Source organism: Centroberyx gerrardi, chromosome 13 (genome assembly GCF_048128805.1).
Source record: "Centroberyx gerrardi isolate f3 chromosome 13, fCenGer3.hap1.cur.20231027, whole genome shotgun sequence".
NCBI classification, from domain to species: domain Eukaryota; kingdom Metazoa; phylum Chordata; class Actinopteri; order Beryciformes; family Berycidae; genus Centroberyx; species Centroberyx gerrardi.
The window spans coordinates 16890754-16906847 of record NC_136009.1 but is presented as its reverse complement, the minus strand read 5'-3'; the positions used below and the strand labels follow the sequence as shown (position 1 = coordinate 16906847).

Sequence of the window (16094 nt, the reverse complement as noted above, 5' to 3'; positions counted from 1 at the left end):
ACAGAACTAGCCCTGATGTCAAAGAAAGACATTGGAGACCCCACTCATATTCATCACAATAAACTGCAGTACTGGTGTTTGGTCTGTAGGTGTCTCCAGTGAGAGAGAGTCTTCCTCCAGCAGGATGCCCCATGCCTGTCAGCCAGCTCACACCCTGCCCTGCCCTCTGATGCTCACAGTCCGGTGCAGGACACAGCAGTCCGGTGCAGGACACAGAGTAAGGTGCCAGCTCCCACCAGGGACAGTTTCTTGACAGATTCAATTCAGTTTAGGAAATAACTCTGAATTGACCATGTACTAGTAGGTGTCCTTAATAATTATTCTCAATAAAACTCTACCCCTAAATTGTATCAGGCCACTCTAGTCAGTTTATCTACCATTTTCCTGTTGATAATAAATGTTATACTTTATTGGGGAAATTCTCTTTTCGCTTGCCCCCTCCATAGAGGTCAGAGTGCAGGCTCAGCTACAGAGCAGCGCCCCTACAGCTGGGAGGGAGTCAATGTTTTTCTTTAAAGACACTGAGCTGGGCAGAGTTTTGCCAACATGGGACTTGAACCTGGGTCGTTTAAAGTCACAATGAAACTGCATTTTGAGAGCATCTTGCTTCCTTAATGTGATGTATTTTCCTGTTGGAACAGGATGTTGGGGCGGGACACAATGTGGGGAGGGATCATTCAAAAGTGTAAACCAATGGGAGATCAGTTACGGAGAGAAAGGCAGTTTTATTTGATGAGAGGGATAGAGGGGTGGGATTGTTGAAAAATCTGATGGTTTTATTGGTTGGGATTTTTATGTACGCCTCCTGGTAGGCAATGAAGTCACCACTAAAGATTATGTTAAAAGTAATGAGATTTTGATATAAAAACACAATCAAATAATTTTTGACATAAATTCTCAAATAGGTGTATGGTATGATTGTTAGAATGAGCTAAAAAGCAAAAAAGTATTTTTTTTAAATGTCAGTGTGACTTTAAAGAGTCTCTTTAACCACTAGGCCTCCCTGACAACACTAATAAAATATGTAATAAGCCTTCGTTGTCCATATTTACCAGTTGAAATCTGTAAATTATTGATGACACATACACACAAGATATTAAGATGTAAAATAGTTTATTTTTGTAAATGTTTCTAAATTCAATTCCACAAACTCCAAACCTCATATTACTCTGTACACTTCAAAAGGCATTTTTCAAAAAAACATTTCAGACTACTTTACAGGACCAAGAAAAATGTAGCACAAACACACTGGCAGGATGATGTAATATCATACAAGAGAAGAAAAATATCCAAGAAACAATTTTGTTACAACCATTCATTGAGAAAATATATACAATTGAGTCTTCGGAAAGTTAAAAAAATACATGCCATATACATTACAAGTTCTAAGACTGTCTCCAAAATTTTACAGTCAACTTGAAATTGTGCACGCAAAACTCTTCCATTTCTAAGCATGTGACATGTGAAGTGTCAGTATAAGAAACATTTCTGATTAAGGAGAATGCCATCTCTGTTTTCCAAACAAGGTTTCCCCACATGATTCTTTCTGTTACAGACTAGTTTCGTCTAACTTGCAGTATCATTAGACGTTTGCACCTATTTTTTTTGTAAATGCAAATGTAAAAACAAACAAATAAAAACAGGTGAAAACATGGTGGTGTTCCTATGCCTATTCGTGTTAAAAAGTTAAAAGTTGTTTTTGGGTAGTTTAAAACCTAATTCACAGTTCTTTAAAATCAAACCTGATTAACAGCAAACAGATCAGAATGATCTCTTACGATTTGAAGAGTTCTTTTGATTCTGTAACTGATAACTCGTTACCACGTTAGTCAACAAAAATATTTCTTTTCGAGTGGTCAAAGTACGTGTAAGTCACAAAACACTACGCTACAATACCTTACTTTTAATACAACAAAAATACTTTGTGAATTATTGTGGTTATATTACAAATTCTGTACAGAATAATCATAATATATACTCTCAAACTGAAATCATAACGTCCATCTTAAATAAATTTCAACGACAAACAGAACAAAAAACAATTTAAAAACACCCAAACATCAAGAAGGTTAAGGTAGTATTTGGTCGGTTATTCCTATAGTTTTCTTTATGTACATTTATACAAAAGTAACAGCATGTCTTCTTCAATCTTCAAAAACAATAGCAGTCTAGCCTTCTTTAACTCATCAATCTCATCATTTTGAGAATAAAATTCATTCACTCAGTAATAAATACAAAACCTCTCGAATTCCACACAAATCACATGACAGAAACCTATGATAAAACTGACTCATGGAATCAAGTATCTTAAAAGTTTTTGTGTGTGTGTTTTTTTTTTCTTTTTTTTTAGTGCAAGTTAATATTCCCTTCGCGGTATTCATTGCTGTACATTCCTCATTCAGTGATGTCTACATTTAGTCATACGGTATACATTAACAGTATGAAACAAAAGGGCCTGCCCTTAGTAAGCAATAAGGCCGCACCCCGCACAGTGCTCTCTCATTCGCTGGTGGATTTTGCGCCCCATGTACACCAAACACACAGATACACACAGACAGACAGAGGACATCTAGTAAAACAGAGCCTCTCACATATGGCACAAGTCACATCCTGCTACTGCCTTGCATTTCCCTTCCTCCACCCATTCTTTCTTGCGCTCGACTCGCCAAAAACGGAACTTCATACACCTCTCTAAGGGTTCAGGCCTTCTGCTCATTCATAAAATGACTTTAGTGTGAAGCAGTCTTCTCTGTACAGAGATCAGGGCATCCACACTCGATAGCAAGGAATGCATTTGTGTTTGTCGTTTTCATTTTGCTCAGTTAATCCACTTCCTGCATTCAGGAGCTCCACAGTGGCAAGCGATCTTGTGCTGACCGTCCGCAGTGTCAAACTGGTAGTCAAAGCACAGCTGAAAAACAGGGCAATAAACACGTGTGAGGATAAAGGTTGCACACAAACATCCAAACAACTGAATAGATAAATAGTCTAGAAAAAAGCAAAAAACGAAAACTCACCTCCTCTCCTTTCTCAATTCTGCGATTGCAGCTGATGATGATTTTGTAACCCCTTTCGAATGTTACCACCTCAGCAACACAGTTCGGGGCACAAGAGTGGTTGATATATCTTTATAACGAAACAGAAAATGAGAAAGGCATTATTACAAATCACATGACATTTATAAGGTACAACATCACAGCTACAATATACTACATTTGACATGTTTACAATATGCTACAATATCAGTCCCATCTTGCAATGTAAAAAAAAAAAATTTCAAGTTCACATTCTCTAAAAATGTAAAAATGACTAATACAATCCTACACTACCTTGCTAGCCCTCCGGTTCGAGTGGCATCGACAACATGTTCACTGTCAATGCGGAACATGAACACTCCTCGGTTCTGTAAGGGAGTGAAGAAAAATTACCAGCTGTAACTTTTGATAAAAGCAACTTTAGACTAAAAAGGAATTTTCAGGTCAAATACATCAAAAGCAGCCATGTAATTTTTCATTTAACATCAACTGAATGTTTAGAAAAAACAGGAGACTGTATACCTGAGATCTGTAGATCTTCTCTTTTCTGATGGCAACCTCATTGCGGAGGATTGTTCCATTGTACTCAATCAGCATAGTTTGTTTTTCAACGTCTCTGGCAGCAAACAGCCCCAGGCCCTGTGAATACATTTAACAATTAGCGAATCATTCTGTCCACAGGAAACAGAAAACAAACAGAAAACAAACAAAAAAAACAAACAGGGACGGACAAACCCGTCTTTACCGCATGCACACACGTGTTCGGCGGCGGCACACACACACATGCTGAAATGGCGCCGTGAAATTTATTCTCCGCTTTTATCCCATCCTGGCTCGTCCTCCTCCTCGGGCAGGCCAGGAGCGGTGGGCAGCCTGCAGCGCGGCGCCCGGGTACCAACTTCTTCGACCATCGCTGGTCAGGCAACGATCTTCTTGCATGTTTTTAGTGGGGGGTTCTTATCGTATGGAGGAAACACCAGGTGAGCACGGGGAGAACATGCAAACTCCACACAGGCCCCTTTTCACGAGATAACCCACCTGGGCACTAGGCACCGAAGGCATGGGGAGAACATACCCCCAGTGCCAACAGCAACCCAGGCGGGAATCGAACCCAGAACCCTCTTGCTGTGAGGTGACAGCGCTACCACTGCGCCACCATACCACTGAAGGCAAGAGCATCAATTTTATCCCATCATAGCTGAGAAATAAGTCTTATATCTAGTTCAAGACTCACCTGGATGCGAGAGCGGGCCAGATAGACATTGGCTCTCCACTCACTCTTCATCCAGCGGTACTGAGAGGACCTGGGGTGCACTACTGGTGGCTTGCTATGGGGGGCGCCACCCTCTCCTTGAGCCACATTCTGGTTGGACCTGGCACTGCTGCTGGATACAGTCTGTGGCTGTGGCCTGTATGTTGAGAGGTGGCAGACATAACAAAAATAATAATAAACTTTACTAATGCCCATTGGGGAATTCTCTTTTCGCTTGCGTCTGTACAGGGAAGTCAGAGCAGAGCAGGCGACAGAATAACACCTCAGTAGCTGGTAGAGCCTTGAATGACAGTGTCTCTAACCCCTCAGCCACCCTGCCACCCATATCAAACAAATACGTCTTGTGATAACCGTCGCCCACAAGGATGAAGTAGTGTCAACTTCACCCAAAGTTACCTTATCACCAGTGCAGCGGAGGGCGTGTTGGTTCTTGGCTGGGCGCGGGCGGTACCAGCAGGGTTGAAGATGAGAGGCAACTCCACTAGAGGGTTGCGTCCGTAACGGAACGAGTACCTCTCACAAGCCTCCACTCCTGGGAGCTGAAATAAGAGTAAAACAGGTTGATATTCTGCAGCCTGTATGGAACATTACATTCATTTGTTTTAAATCGCTGAAAGCAGCTACAAACCGATTCAGAGATTTTGGTGACTGCAGAGACTGTAAGCCCAAACAGGTCCTCTCCTTTCAGGTAGACAGGGAAGAGTTTCAGAGTGCCTGATTCAGTTCTTCTCTCAGCAACGGGACCCAGGACCTTGTCCCACACTCCTAAAGAAACAGCAACACAAGCACTCAAGATGGTTACAAACCATATTGTACTCCTGACAGGGCTGGGAACAAGCGAGGACATGGGGGCAAACCTTTAGCAGTGTTGTCAGTCAGGACCAGGTCCTGGTAGCCCTGTTCGATGACTCGGATGGAAAACTCTGGCTGCTCCTCTCTCTCCTCAACAGAACAGACGTAGCGGCAGCGCCGGTTGCCATGGCGCATGCTCCAGTAGATGCGGCAAGCCTCGTAGCCAACTGGGAAGATGGCCGTAGGGGAATGGAAGGCTGCCATTTGCTGGGGGGTTAGTTGGCCCATGGCATGTAACACCAGGCTGCCCACGCGAAAGGTGTAGCCCAGCTCAGGCTGCCGCACAGCAGTGGCAATCTGCCGCACTTCGTCCCTCTGGACGTAGACGCGTCGGAAGACGGCGAAGCAGCGCAGCTCGTGCTCCAGCGCCTGTCCAGCCGTGCCCCGGGGCCTGTGGGCGTGACAGAGCATGGTCTTGTCTTTGAAGAAGGTGCAGTGAGCTTGCAGAGCACAGGTGAAGTGGTAGACGTTGGTGCAGCGCAGTCGGTGGCAGCCGCTGGTGGCACCTGTCTGCTGGCAGTAGGCGCAGCGGACCGACTGGCCGCGACGCAGTGCCAGCTCCACGTTGATGAGGGCACCGGCCTGAGTCTCATACACCTCGGTGGACCAGAGGGCGCAGTTGAGGTGGACCCATACATCGAGATCTAGGTTAAGCAGCCTGGCAGGGCCGTCGGTGATCCCGTCTCCAAGCTGGTGGCAAAAACAGCAACGCCTCTGGTCCCGGAGCAAGACAGGGGGGCGCAAGGAGGCGCCCAACTTCCTCAGGAGGTCATCGATCTTATCCTCATCTGGGAGCTGGGAGTTCCCCCTGGGCACCACCACCTGGACTGTCCACTTCCTCCAGCGGAGGCCCTTCTGTCTCTTTCCCTGGTGCCAGCCGTCATGGTGGTAGGCTCTTGGCCGGGCCTTCAGCTTCACTGTCACTTTGATGGTATCAGACTTGGCCTCTGTTTTAGGTGTCTCGTTTGCCATGGGGAAGGGGATGGGAGGGGTGGAGGGGGGAGACTGCTTGGGCTGGAGCTGGGCCAGGCAATGAACATCCAGTGAGGACATGTTGTTGCTGTACTGGTGCTGGGCTTTAGAAAGGCTCTCCTTTTGCTCAGAGTCTGGGAGAAGGGCCACTGATTCCTGAAAGGATGAAATCAGACCAGAATATGATGTCTAGCAAAAACAAGAAATATCATGTGAATTGTGTAACCCAGGTCATATAATGGATCACTAAGAGTCAGAAATGCAGTGTTTTTGTTGTGTTAAACTGTACACACACCTATTCTGGCTCTTAGTGATCTACTCTTAAGATTGATGATGGTGTTTATGCATGGGTTGTGGGACAAACCTTAGTCTCTGTGGCTGATCTGGATTGCGAGGATGAGGAGGAAGAATAGAGAAGAAAGCAGCTGTGACTGCAGAAGACCAAGTCTCTCTCAGACCTCAACTGCCCTTCAGACTCCTAATGAGAGAAATCAAAGTATTAATAGACTGAATAAGAAATGAAGTAATAAATCAAAGGCTCACCAATGTGAATTGCTCAAGCTTAATTGATATTAACAGGATTTATGAAATAAACATCAAAAAGCTACAATATTTAAATAACCAAAACTCCCCAAAGACTGAAGTCATAGGGCACACTGCTTAACCCACTAATTGCTCCGAGATGGATTTCACTCCAACAGGCAGGATTTACATAATCAGAGTATATGTGTAGCATGACCATGGTGCAATGCGTGTGTGTGGGCATATGTGAGTGAGTGGGGCTTCAGGCTGAATGTGGATTAATATATTCTGTGAAGTGAGGTCTGGGCCTCCGGTCATGACCCGTCTATACAGTGCCTCCTGGGAAAATCAACACTAGAATGATTCATGGTTGTCTGACAGAAAATACTTTTAATGGGCCTATCGTGATTGTGTCATATATATTTAAGCACATAGACTATGGACCATTAGCTAGCCAACTGGGGACATTTATGTTATATGGGGCTGTGGACAAAAATGTCAATGCTTAGCTAAGGATAGTTAATTATTTCAACCTCATGAAAAAAGTGACGTGATATTGATCAGTGTAGAGGAATTATCTTTTAGCCCCTCCTCCCCTCTACAGTGAGGTCAGAGCGCAGGATGAGCTACAGAACACGCCCTGCAGCTAGGAGGGATTCAGTGTCTTGCTCAACAACACGTCAGCAGGGTGAATGCTTGCCGACATGGGGTGCTTGGACCCAGGTGCTCCAGTTGAATAGCAGTCTGCCAACACACTACGCCACCCTGCATCCCCGAAAAGTGGATAGGCCTAAATGATTCGGTACCTGTTTGTGGGCAAGGAGGTCTTTGATGGATTTCTGCACTCCATTTCCCAGAACCACCACCTTGCAGTGGCAGCACCACTGAGGCTTGGCTCCAGGACTCCCAGGATTCTTCTGGTCAGGTCCTCTAGCTACAGCTGAGCCTGAAGCACAAAGCATGTTTTTAAAAAATGAAATACATTCCAGAGCAGGTCCTCTGACCATGACCTTACTGAGGTATGATGCACGATTTTATGATTAAATAAACATTAGTCTGGAAGATAGACACATAATTACAGAAGTACAGGAAATTACACACTTGAGGCAAATGCCCATAGCCTTGGACTCTTGATGAAGTGTCCACTTTCTTATCCAAAGGTTTCTGTGCTAACTGACAACATTCATTAGGCTTGTGCCTGATGGTTTGACAGCAATAAGCAGGACTTTGTGTGCCACTGTGGTCTCACCAAAGATCATTACTCTGTTTCATTAGCTGAGAGAATCGCTGTCTGAAATCAATAAGGATGCCCGTCAGCACCTGGGCCAGACGCTGCCCTCAGCCCCAGACGAATAATGATGTGCAAGACAAAATGGCCATTTGTAAACACTGTTAAGCGAGAACTAATTGCACCTGAGGACATTAAAGGGGAACCCATTACATATTGAGATTGCTCTGCTGCTTTGTGCTTTTTCACAGGGTGTCATTAAGTTTAAGTGAAATCAGACATGACTCATTTCAATTAAAGCTGCAGTACAGCACTTGCGGGAGTGGGCGATATTCTTGTTTAATTTTGGTTTTATTCCCTCACCTGGGCTGTCGGGTGGGAAGCGGAGGTGATGCGTCTGTTGCTGTTGCATCATCCCCTGTGCTCCACCGGGCCTCATCATCTGGCCCGGGACCCCCTGAGGGCCTCCGCTGTCTCCACGTCCCTGGAAGAGCATGGGAGGCCGAGGCTCTAGGCCATGGGGGCCCACTCTCAGACCACTGAGCATAGACAGGGGCGCCCTCTCTGGGGTGCTGCTGACCTCATAGCTGCTAGGGATCTTCACACACAGGAGGTCTGAAATGGCTGCCACTACACCCGTGATGTTCTGAGACGAAAAACACATCAACAGTCTAGTTAACAAGGTTTCATTTAAAAAAAAAATCTCACCAGCAGTGGTGTAGGGAGATCACATTATTTTGTTGCGAAAGAAAAGAAGAACATAATCTGTGCAGTACCACGATGCATTTGTGGCAATAATGAACAGGTCTTTCTGAATATGACAAGAGGATTATGGTAGCTGAAGTTAAATTTTCACACTACGACTTTTTTCACGTGATTTGTATAAAATGATTTTCTGTGCTGTAAACTATGATAAAGTTTGACGGCACACAGGTTTAAAGGAGTACAAATTTCACCCCTTACTGACTGACCTCCCCCTTGTTGACCACGGCGCCATGAAAATAAAAAAAAAAACTGCCACAGATTATGAAAATAGAAACTGAAAAAGTAGAAGTACTCTCACCTCTGCTGCGGCTGGTCTCAGTGTGATAGCCACAGACACCAGCCCTTGTTTGGAATCGTTAGCCATGGGGCCAAAGGGTGAGCCAAAGAACATTCCTGAAGGCTCCGTCTTGATCTCCTGCAGCTTGATCTCTGATCCTATAGGATAAAAAGTAAGACAAATGGAAGACAGTAGTGAGAAAAAGTCACATTGTTTCCCAAAGTAAACATGTGGTCGTTACAATTACAAGTAGGTTAGGTCTGCTGGAGTTGTGTATTTAAATAGAATTGTATAGAACGACATGTAATTATTATTGATTGTAATCACAGGAATAAATATTAAAAGTGGGTTGATTATGTTGCAGTTGTGTACATTTACCTTTCCCATCAGGTGGAGGGAGCATGGGGAGGACAGGAGACAGACAAGGGGAGGGGGGCTCTTCCTTCACCAGGGAGAGGTCTGGGTAGCGACTGATCTCCATGCCAACCACGCTCTCAGGAGACGAGGACGGAACAAAACTGTCTGGTGTGTCCCTGTCCTTGCAAGGCTCCTGTCCTCTGTTACTGTTTAAGAGAAGAAGCCAAGAGAGACCTGTTAGTGTCTGCATCGGGGATTCATAATTAACTGAGGGGAAAAAAGAAAAAACAAATAAAAGGATATCGCAATATCGACTAGATAGAGAGAGATAAGAGACTGATTTTTCTATGAGGGAAAGGTGTTTCAAATCTTAAACATCTCATCCTTTGAGCACCTTTTAAAGTGCTGAAAATGAAATTATGTAGAAAAACCACACAAGCATTACAATTTCACAATCACCATTTTCAAGGGAGAAAAAAAAACTAAACATGACCCACTTTCTGTCATTACTGTGCAGCCCTAGTTGGTATACCACTGCATGAATAAAAGCATCAATGCTAACAACAAGAGCTGACAGCCATACATGGTGTGACAGCCACTCTAAAAGACAGTTGGGAAGCAGTACTGTCTTGCACCATCTGTCTGTTACCTGAGCTCCTCCTGGTTGTTGTGGGGTGGGGTGGGGAGGGAGGCTGGGACATCCACGGTTTTGGGTCCCTGAGCGATGGCCCGGGCCAGCAGATCCTCCTCGGTCCTGAATGGGACGTGAAGCGGCTTTGGGACCAGGCCTTTGGACACTGTATGAAATATAGGCACATTGAAACGAGAATACATGTTTTTCTCATAATGGAAGTGCACACTATACTTGGCACTAATGGTGGAAAAACACTGTTAGAATTCAATTTCCTGAACTAATTTTTTAAGATCAGGATAGAGGGAGAAATTGGATATGCAGGGTTTTCACCGTGACCCGGATGTTCTAAAGTTTTATGGGGCAACAAAATTCACGAGAGTATATGGCTTCTGAAGTGTGTTAATAAGGTATAAGCTCCATCCCTGAATGCTTACCCATGACTGCAGCTTTGCTGGCCAGCTCCTCTGTTGTGGCAAAGCCGTTGATCATTTTCTGTCGGTTCACAGGTGGTGGGGTGGGAGGAAGAGACGCGGGCGGTGTTGGTGGGTTGCTCAGGTTACTCTGCTTTGGGAATCAAGACCAATGCAATGTCATCACACCACACTGCAGGCATTCTAATACACATCACCCTCTGTTAATCACCCTGTGGGGATCAATAAAATTCAGCTCATCTCATCTGTTACCTTGAGAGCCAGTAACTTAGCAAGGTAAGCAGGCCTCACCTTGTAGGCCAGTTGGGAATAATAGTCAGAGACTCCATCCAGCGAGGCGCTGCCGAAGGTCCCAGACAGGAGGTTCTCCCCATTGATCTGGCCGCTGCCGTAGGGAGCAAAATGGGCAAAGTTGACTCCAATCAGTGGCTCCATCAGGGGCAACAAGGAGAGCTGCTGTGGCGGGAGAGAAAGACAGAACGAGAGGAAGGGATGAGGCTAGAATGACAAGAAAGAGTACCCTTAAGTGTAATGAATGCTCCAGCACAAACTGCCTGGCAAGTTAATCATCATTAAATCTGTGGATGGAAATTTCACAATACCTTAAAAAGAAACATACTTGAGGGATTACTCATATGTTCTTTCTTAATAACTGTATAGTAATTACAGTGACACTCAATTTGATTTACAAGATCAAACAAAACATTTATCAGTTCAAAAAGTCAATGTCTAAAGCTCTACTCAGATGGGATTAGTTTTACAAGGGGAGGTAGGGTAATGTTATCATTACTGGAGCATGTCTAATTTTAGTCCTGTCCGAATCTGCCATGTCAGTAATTTTTACGGACTGCATGCGCCCACGGCAGTAAAAAATCCCAGCCCTTTTACCTCCTGTAAAATACCCAGTAAAAACAAGCTCAAGTAAAACTAGTATAGTATAGTACCAGGTTCTTCTCTGGTGTTATATCTTATGTTCTGAGGAATCATAAATTACTATGCATATGTTTTCTATACATGATTCTCACTATGTCAATTTCTTCAAATTTCCTCTTTTGTTGCACTTGAAAAACAGGTGACAGTCCCCAACAAGGGGGCTATTACCTGCTTGGAGAAATGTGTAAACCTCTTGCCATGTCTGTAAAAATACATTATCAGTCTTTAAATAATGGCACTTAAGTATGTGCTGTTTTTCACCCTGTGGCTACTGACTGGAAGACAAATTCCCCTTTGGGGATAATAGTTATTCTACTCTACAATCCCCTATACCCATTACAATATTTGGATGTACCCTCAAGGGGAAGGTTCTTGATTAATTGACCATTTGCCTCTTGCCGAGTCAACGTTTGGCGCCACCCACATTTGATACATCATCATTACGCAGACTGCAGTGACGACCCCCTCACTTTTCTTTGCTCTAGCAGCCATGCTGTATCGCTACTGATGAGCACGTCAATGTCAATTGCGGAAGTTACGTATGACACATGGTACATTTTTGGTGTGATGACAACGTATAAATGTTAACTATTACTTTACGCACATTGTCCTGAAAACCAATCCCATCTGAAAAGCTTTAGTCAATGAAGCAGCTCCAGAAAATGTCTATTGATGAAACCACATGTACTAGTTCTTTGTTTTTTCTAACTTTGGTTCAGAAATGTTGACTGGACTATCTCAGATCACTGGACTCACATAAGTAAATCTCATTTCAGGACTTGTTAAAAATTCACTTTAACATATTTTTTCCGGAAAAAAATTCAGCAATTATCTATAACAGTAATTTAGATATATCCATGCTATTCTTGTGAGAACCAAGTAAACTACAGTATTTCAATTAAGCATTTTTTGTTAAACTGTATAATGTGATGTGGATTATATTGCAATACATCTCTAGGAAGTGAGGCAGCTCCATAAAGTTTAAATCAATAAGCAGCACAGAGGGGGTTACAACATAATCATAATTCCCCTTCCATTCTCCTGAATAATAACAGCTACTAATGCCTGGGTGTATAACTGTCACCCAGCAAGTACATAATTACAGTAATATGCTTATGATACATGAAATGGTGCCTGTGCACTCAGTGGAAACACTTTTCTATTTTGGCTGTAATTAGTACTGTAAAACTCTGAATAAAGCATTCTGATTTCAAGCTACATTTTCCTATCTACAGCATCTTATTAGCCTCTTCTGTTGTTTCCAAAGAAATTCACTGGTGCAGCTTCTTCCTATTTTATGAAGACCAGGTGATACTGTGCTAGGATCCATGTCTTACCTGTTTAATTTGGGTCATTACAGTGTCAGGGCCAGAGTGCAGCAGCTTCTTCTCGTCCCCTTCCTTCTTCCTCTTCTTGTAGCGAGAGGCAGGTTTCTCCCCACCTTTAGGAGCCCTCTTGTTCCTCCCTTTCTTCTTCTGCTGTTCAGGGAGCAGAGGTCCAGGGAAGTCAGGGGTGCCATCTGAATATGCCTGGAGATGAGAGAAAGATGCTATTGTATAAAAAGTAAAACAATGTAATCTCATAAAATAAACCTCAAATTTGAGCAGTATTATGGCTTCATTTTCAGGAGAAAACAGGCATTTTCGAAGACATAACAGTGACTCATTCAAAAACTGACAGCTATGACTCATACCAATTTAACTCTGTGACGCGCCTCCCATCTGAATCACTTAGCGCATCTATGACTCACTACGTCGATCACCCCCACAGTGCTCTATAGCCACGTGATTCATCAAACAACAAACTCACCCCATTGCTGTCCATGGAGCTTTGCCTGAGCAGGGCTTTGCAGTCTGTGTGCTCCTCCTCCTCTGAGCGCAGGCTCTCCTCTGATCTCTGGTGGGGCAGACCTGGTGGAGGCGTACTCTTGTTCTTCAGGAGGTGTTTCAGTAGTTCATTGCCAGCCTCGCCCTTGTTGGACGGACTCTGCCCTGCAGGAAAGGGGGACATGCCCCCTTTACTACCCTCTTCCTTCACAGAGCCCATTTCTGAGCCGATGGGCCCTTCCCTTGGGGGCCCATGACACTCACTGGCATCAGTCTGCTCCAGCTTAATGTTGTTGAGGATCCTGTCTTGCTCCTGAGCCTGGGCCCTTGCTGCGTCTGAGGGGAGACTGGGTTGTCCAGCTAGCCCTCCAGACAGCTGCCTCTCCAGCTCAGAGTGACTAGGAGTAGAAGACCCCAGCAAGGGGGACCTGGACAGATCCTGGTCTCCGAAGAGATGTGTGTTCCTGGTTGGAGTGGAGGAGGTGTCTGAGACACAGGGTGTGAGAGGGGCTGTGAGGTCAGAGTGTGGAGTTGAGGGCGTCTTGACTGAATCTGCGTCGTCATCTTTCTTCTTCTTGCGGTTCCTCTTCTTTTTCCCTTTCTCATCTGGGATGATGTTGGAGTAGAGTTGGATTAGAGATTGGCCTGAGCCTGGGAAATTGGAGGGCAGAGGTGTAGCCGAGTCAGCACCAAATGGTGGACCTTCACCTGGCATCTGAGGCATCATTCCTGGTCCACTGAACCGACGGGGTCTGGGCTGACCTTGGGGAAAGCCAGCAGCTTGTAGGGCAAGATTATCAGGCCCCAAACCAGGCCCCATGTCCTGGGGCATCATCCCATTGCCCATCATGGCCCTCCTGTCACCTTGCATGAACACCCCAGGCGGAGAGCCCATACCAGGCTGCATGCCCTGCTGCTGGGGGAACATTGGTCCAAGTTGTTGCTGTTGTTGTGGTGGAGGCCTCTGAGGTTGCATGAAGTCCTGTGGCAGCTCAGCGTTGAAAAAAGGCATCTGAGCAAGCGGTGCCATGTTCCCATCTGGCCCCATCATGCCTTGCTGCTCCATCTCCATACGTTGTTTCAGGGCTCTCTGTCGCTCCACCTCCTGCATGAGCTGCACCCGCTGCCTCTCCTGCTGTTCCCTCAGCCTCTCCCTCCTCTCCCGCTCCTGGAAGCCCTCACTGAATGGGTTGTTGTCATCAAACTTCTGCACAGGCTTTACCCCGCCCGGTGGAGCCAGCGGTGGTTGGGGCTCCACAGGCATCTGCGGGTGCTGAGGTAGGTTACCCATTGGCATCTGATGAGGCTGGCCTGGATTTCCCATAGGCACCTGGGGGGGCATGACAGGTGGCATGCCAGGTCCACCCATGGGCATGGGAGCACCGGAATGCCAGCCAGGAGGTGCGCTGGGCATGCGTGGAGGTGCATTTGGCTGGCCTGGATGAAGCTGCATCTGCATCATGGGGTTCATAGGAGGCTGGACAACTGGTGGTCCACTGGGTACCATGCCAGCAGGACCTGGCATTGGTGGCATTGGTGGCATTATAGGTGGCATGTTGTTTTGTTGCTGTTTCACTCTATACTCCTCTATCAGTTCAGCATGTTCCTTCTGCTGCTTACGGATCTGAAACAGGACATGAGGCATAAACACAAACAATGTAATTGAGATTCCATTAGTTGCAGAAACTGACAAGGATATGACATACTGTCTTTATTTTCAAATTGTTTTGTCAAATTCACAAGACAAAGTTATGAAAACACATTTATCAGAGGGAAGAAGTGAATGATTTCTCTTTCAAGTATTAACTAAAAGTTCAAAGCCAAAGTGTGAAAAATCTGTCCTGTTGAAACTTTGCTCAGAGGACAAATGAAGAGGAAATAGCTTAGGGCAGCCATGGTTCAGAGCAGGGCAGGTTTAGAAATCTGTGGTGGAGTTTGACAGGCTGAGCATTTACCTGCTCCAGTTGTTTCTGCACTACACCCTGCTGCTCTGTGACATGTTTGAGCTGCTCAGCGTCCTCCTCAGGGAACTCTCTCCCTGCCTTCTTAGCCGTTCTCTGCTTGGCAGACAGGGCTTTCTTAGACTTCCTATGAGCTCCAATCTTCTCTTCCAGAAACTTCTGCTGCATCTGAAGTAGTTGCTGTGTCTCCTGGAGCCACTCCTCATACTGAGCTCTCTTAGCGTTGTCTGAAAAGGAGAAAAAGGCTCCTTTGTTATCAATCTTGACAGCATAAAAAACAAACATCTTAACATTCCCAGGCCTGACAGACCTTCAAACTAAAAAGTTGAAGATGCATATAAATTGAGAACTTACTGACAAAACCTGGTCCAAAGTTTGGAGGATTAGGCCTTGCTACTTGTGTCAATTTGCCGTCCTGATGTTAAAGTTGACAAACAGGTCATTGTTAGATATTTACATTTTCCTTGCAATTTGTGCACATGAATTTTCAAAAAACATCTAGGCAGATTAATGGTTCAATTACCTGTCCAACAACTTGTGGAGGAAGTGGTGTGCTTTCAGGACAAGGTGGAACAGGACCAGGAGGAAATCTGTGACAGAGCAATGCCATGCAACATTTATTTATTACAGTACCCCTCCTACTGTTTAATAAAACAACTGCCAAGTGGTTGGGTTATGAAATTGACATTCATTTTGCTTTCAAACCCAAACCCAAACCCATCAAAACAGCTCCACAAGTACTGCTTGTGACTGATAACATCAGTATTACATTTTAAATACCAATAAATAAACATGGCCAATTATAAGACACAAAACATTTTGTGTAGTTTTACAATTATTCAATTAAGCTGAAAACCTGTATTTGAGTATTTGGGGGGGAGGAGGGGGACAAAGTGGGCCTTTTACCTGTTCATGACCATCGGAGTCATTCCCATGTTGTTCTGAACCATGACTTTGTTGATGCCTTTCAGGGCAACCATCTTAGCCTTCATAATAGGATCAGTGATGGCATCAAAATCTGCAAATGA

The 16094-nt window shown here is 44.9% G+C and overlaps 1 protein-coding gene across 2 annotated transcripts in view; it reads right to left on the bottom strand.

Moving 5' to 3' along the window:
- Positions 1-1117: 1117 nt before the first annotated feature.
- kmt2cb (lysine (K)-specific methyltransferase 2Cb) overlaps positions 1118-16094 on the bottom strand; it is a 65308-nt gene continuing 50331 nt past the window's right edge. The window contains exons 40-61 of one of the 2 annotated variants that reach the window (XM_078287447.1): positions 15973-16084; positions 15590-15656; positions 15421-15481; positions 15061-15293; positions 13089-14729; positions 12617-12808; positions 10599-10802; positions 10350-10479; positions 9931-10078; positions 9303-9487; positions 8946-9082; positions 8246-8528; positions 7461-7600; positions 6497-6610; positions 5166-6288; positions 4937-5073; positions 4705-4847; positions 4270-4444; positions 3558-3674; positions 3330-3403; positions 3018-3126; positions 1118-2911 (exon numbers count right to left, since the gene is read on the bottom strand). In XM_078287447.1, the coding sequence (XP_078143573.1) occupies positions 2819-2911; positions 3018-3126; positions 3330-3403; positions 3558-3674; positions 4270-4444; positions 4705-4847; positions 4937-5073; positions 5166-6288; positions 6497-6610; positions 7461-7600; positions 8246-8528; positions 8946-9082; positions 9303-9487; positions 9931-10078; positions 10350-10479; positions 10599-10802; positions 12617-12808; positions 13089-14729; positions 15061-15293; positions 15421-15481; positions 15590-15656; positions 15973-16084 (5618 nt within the window). In that variant the 3' untranslated portion in view covers positions 1118-2818. The remainder of the gene's footprint in view (positions 2912-3017; positions 3127-3329; positions 3404-3557; positions 3675-4269; positions 4445-4704; positions 4848-4936; positions 5074-5165; positions 6289-6496; positions 6611-7460; positions 7601-8245; positions 8529-8945; positions 9083-9302; positions 9488-9930; positions 10079-10349; positions 10480-10598; positions 10803-12616; positions 12809-13088; positions 14730-15060; positions 15294-15420; positions 15482-15589; positions 15657-15972; positions 16085-16094) is intronic. The other variant, XM_078287448.1, reaches the window with a different exon arrangement.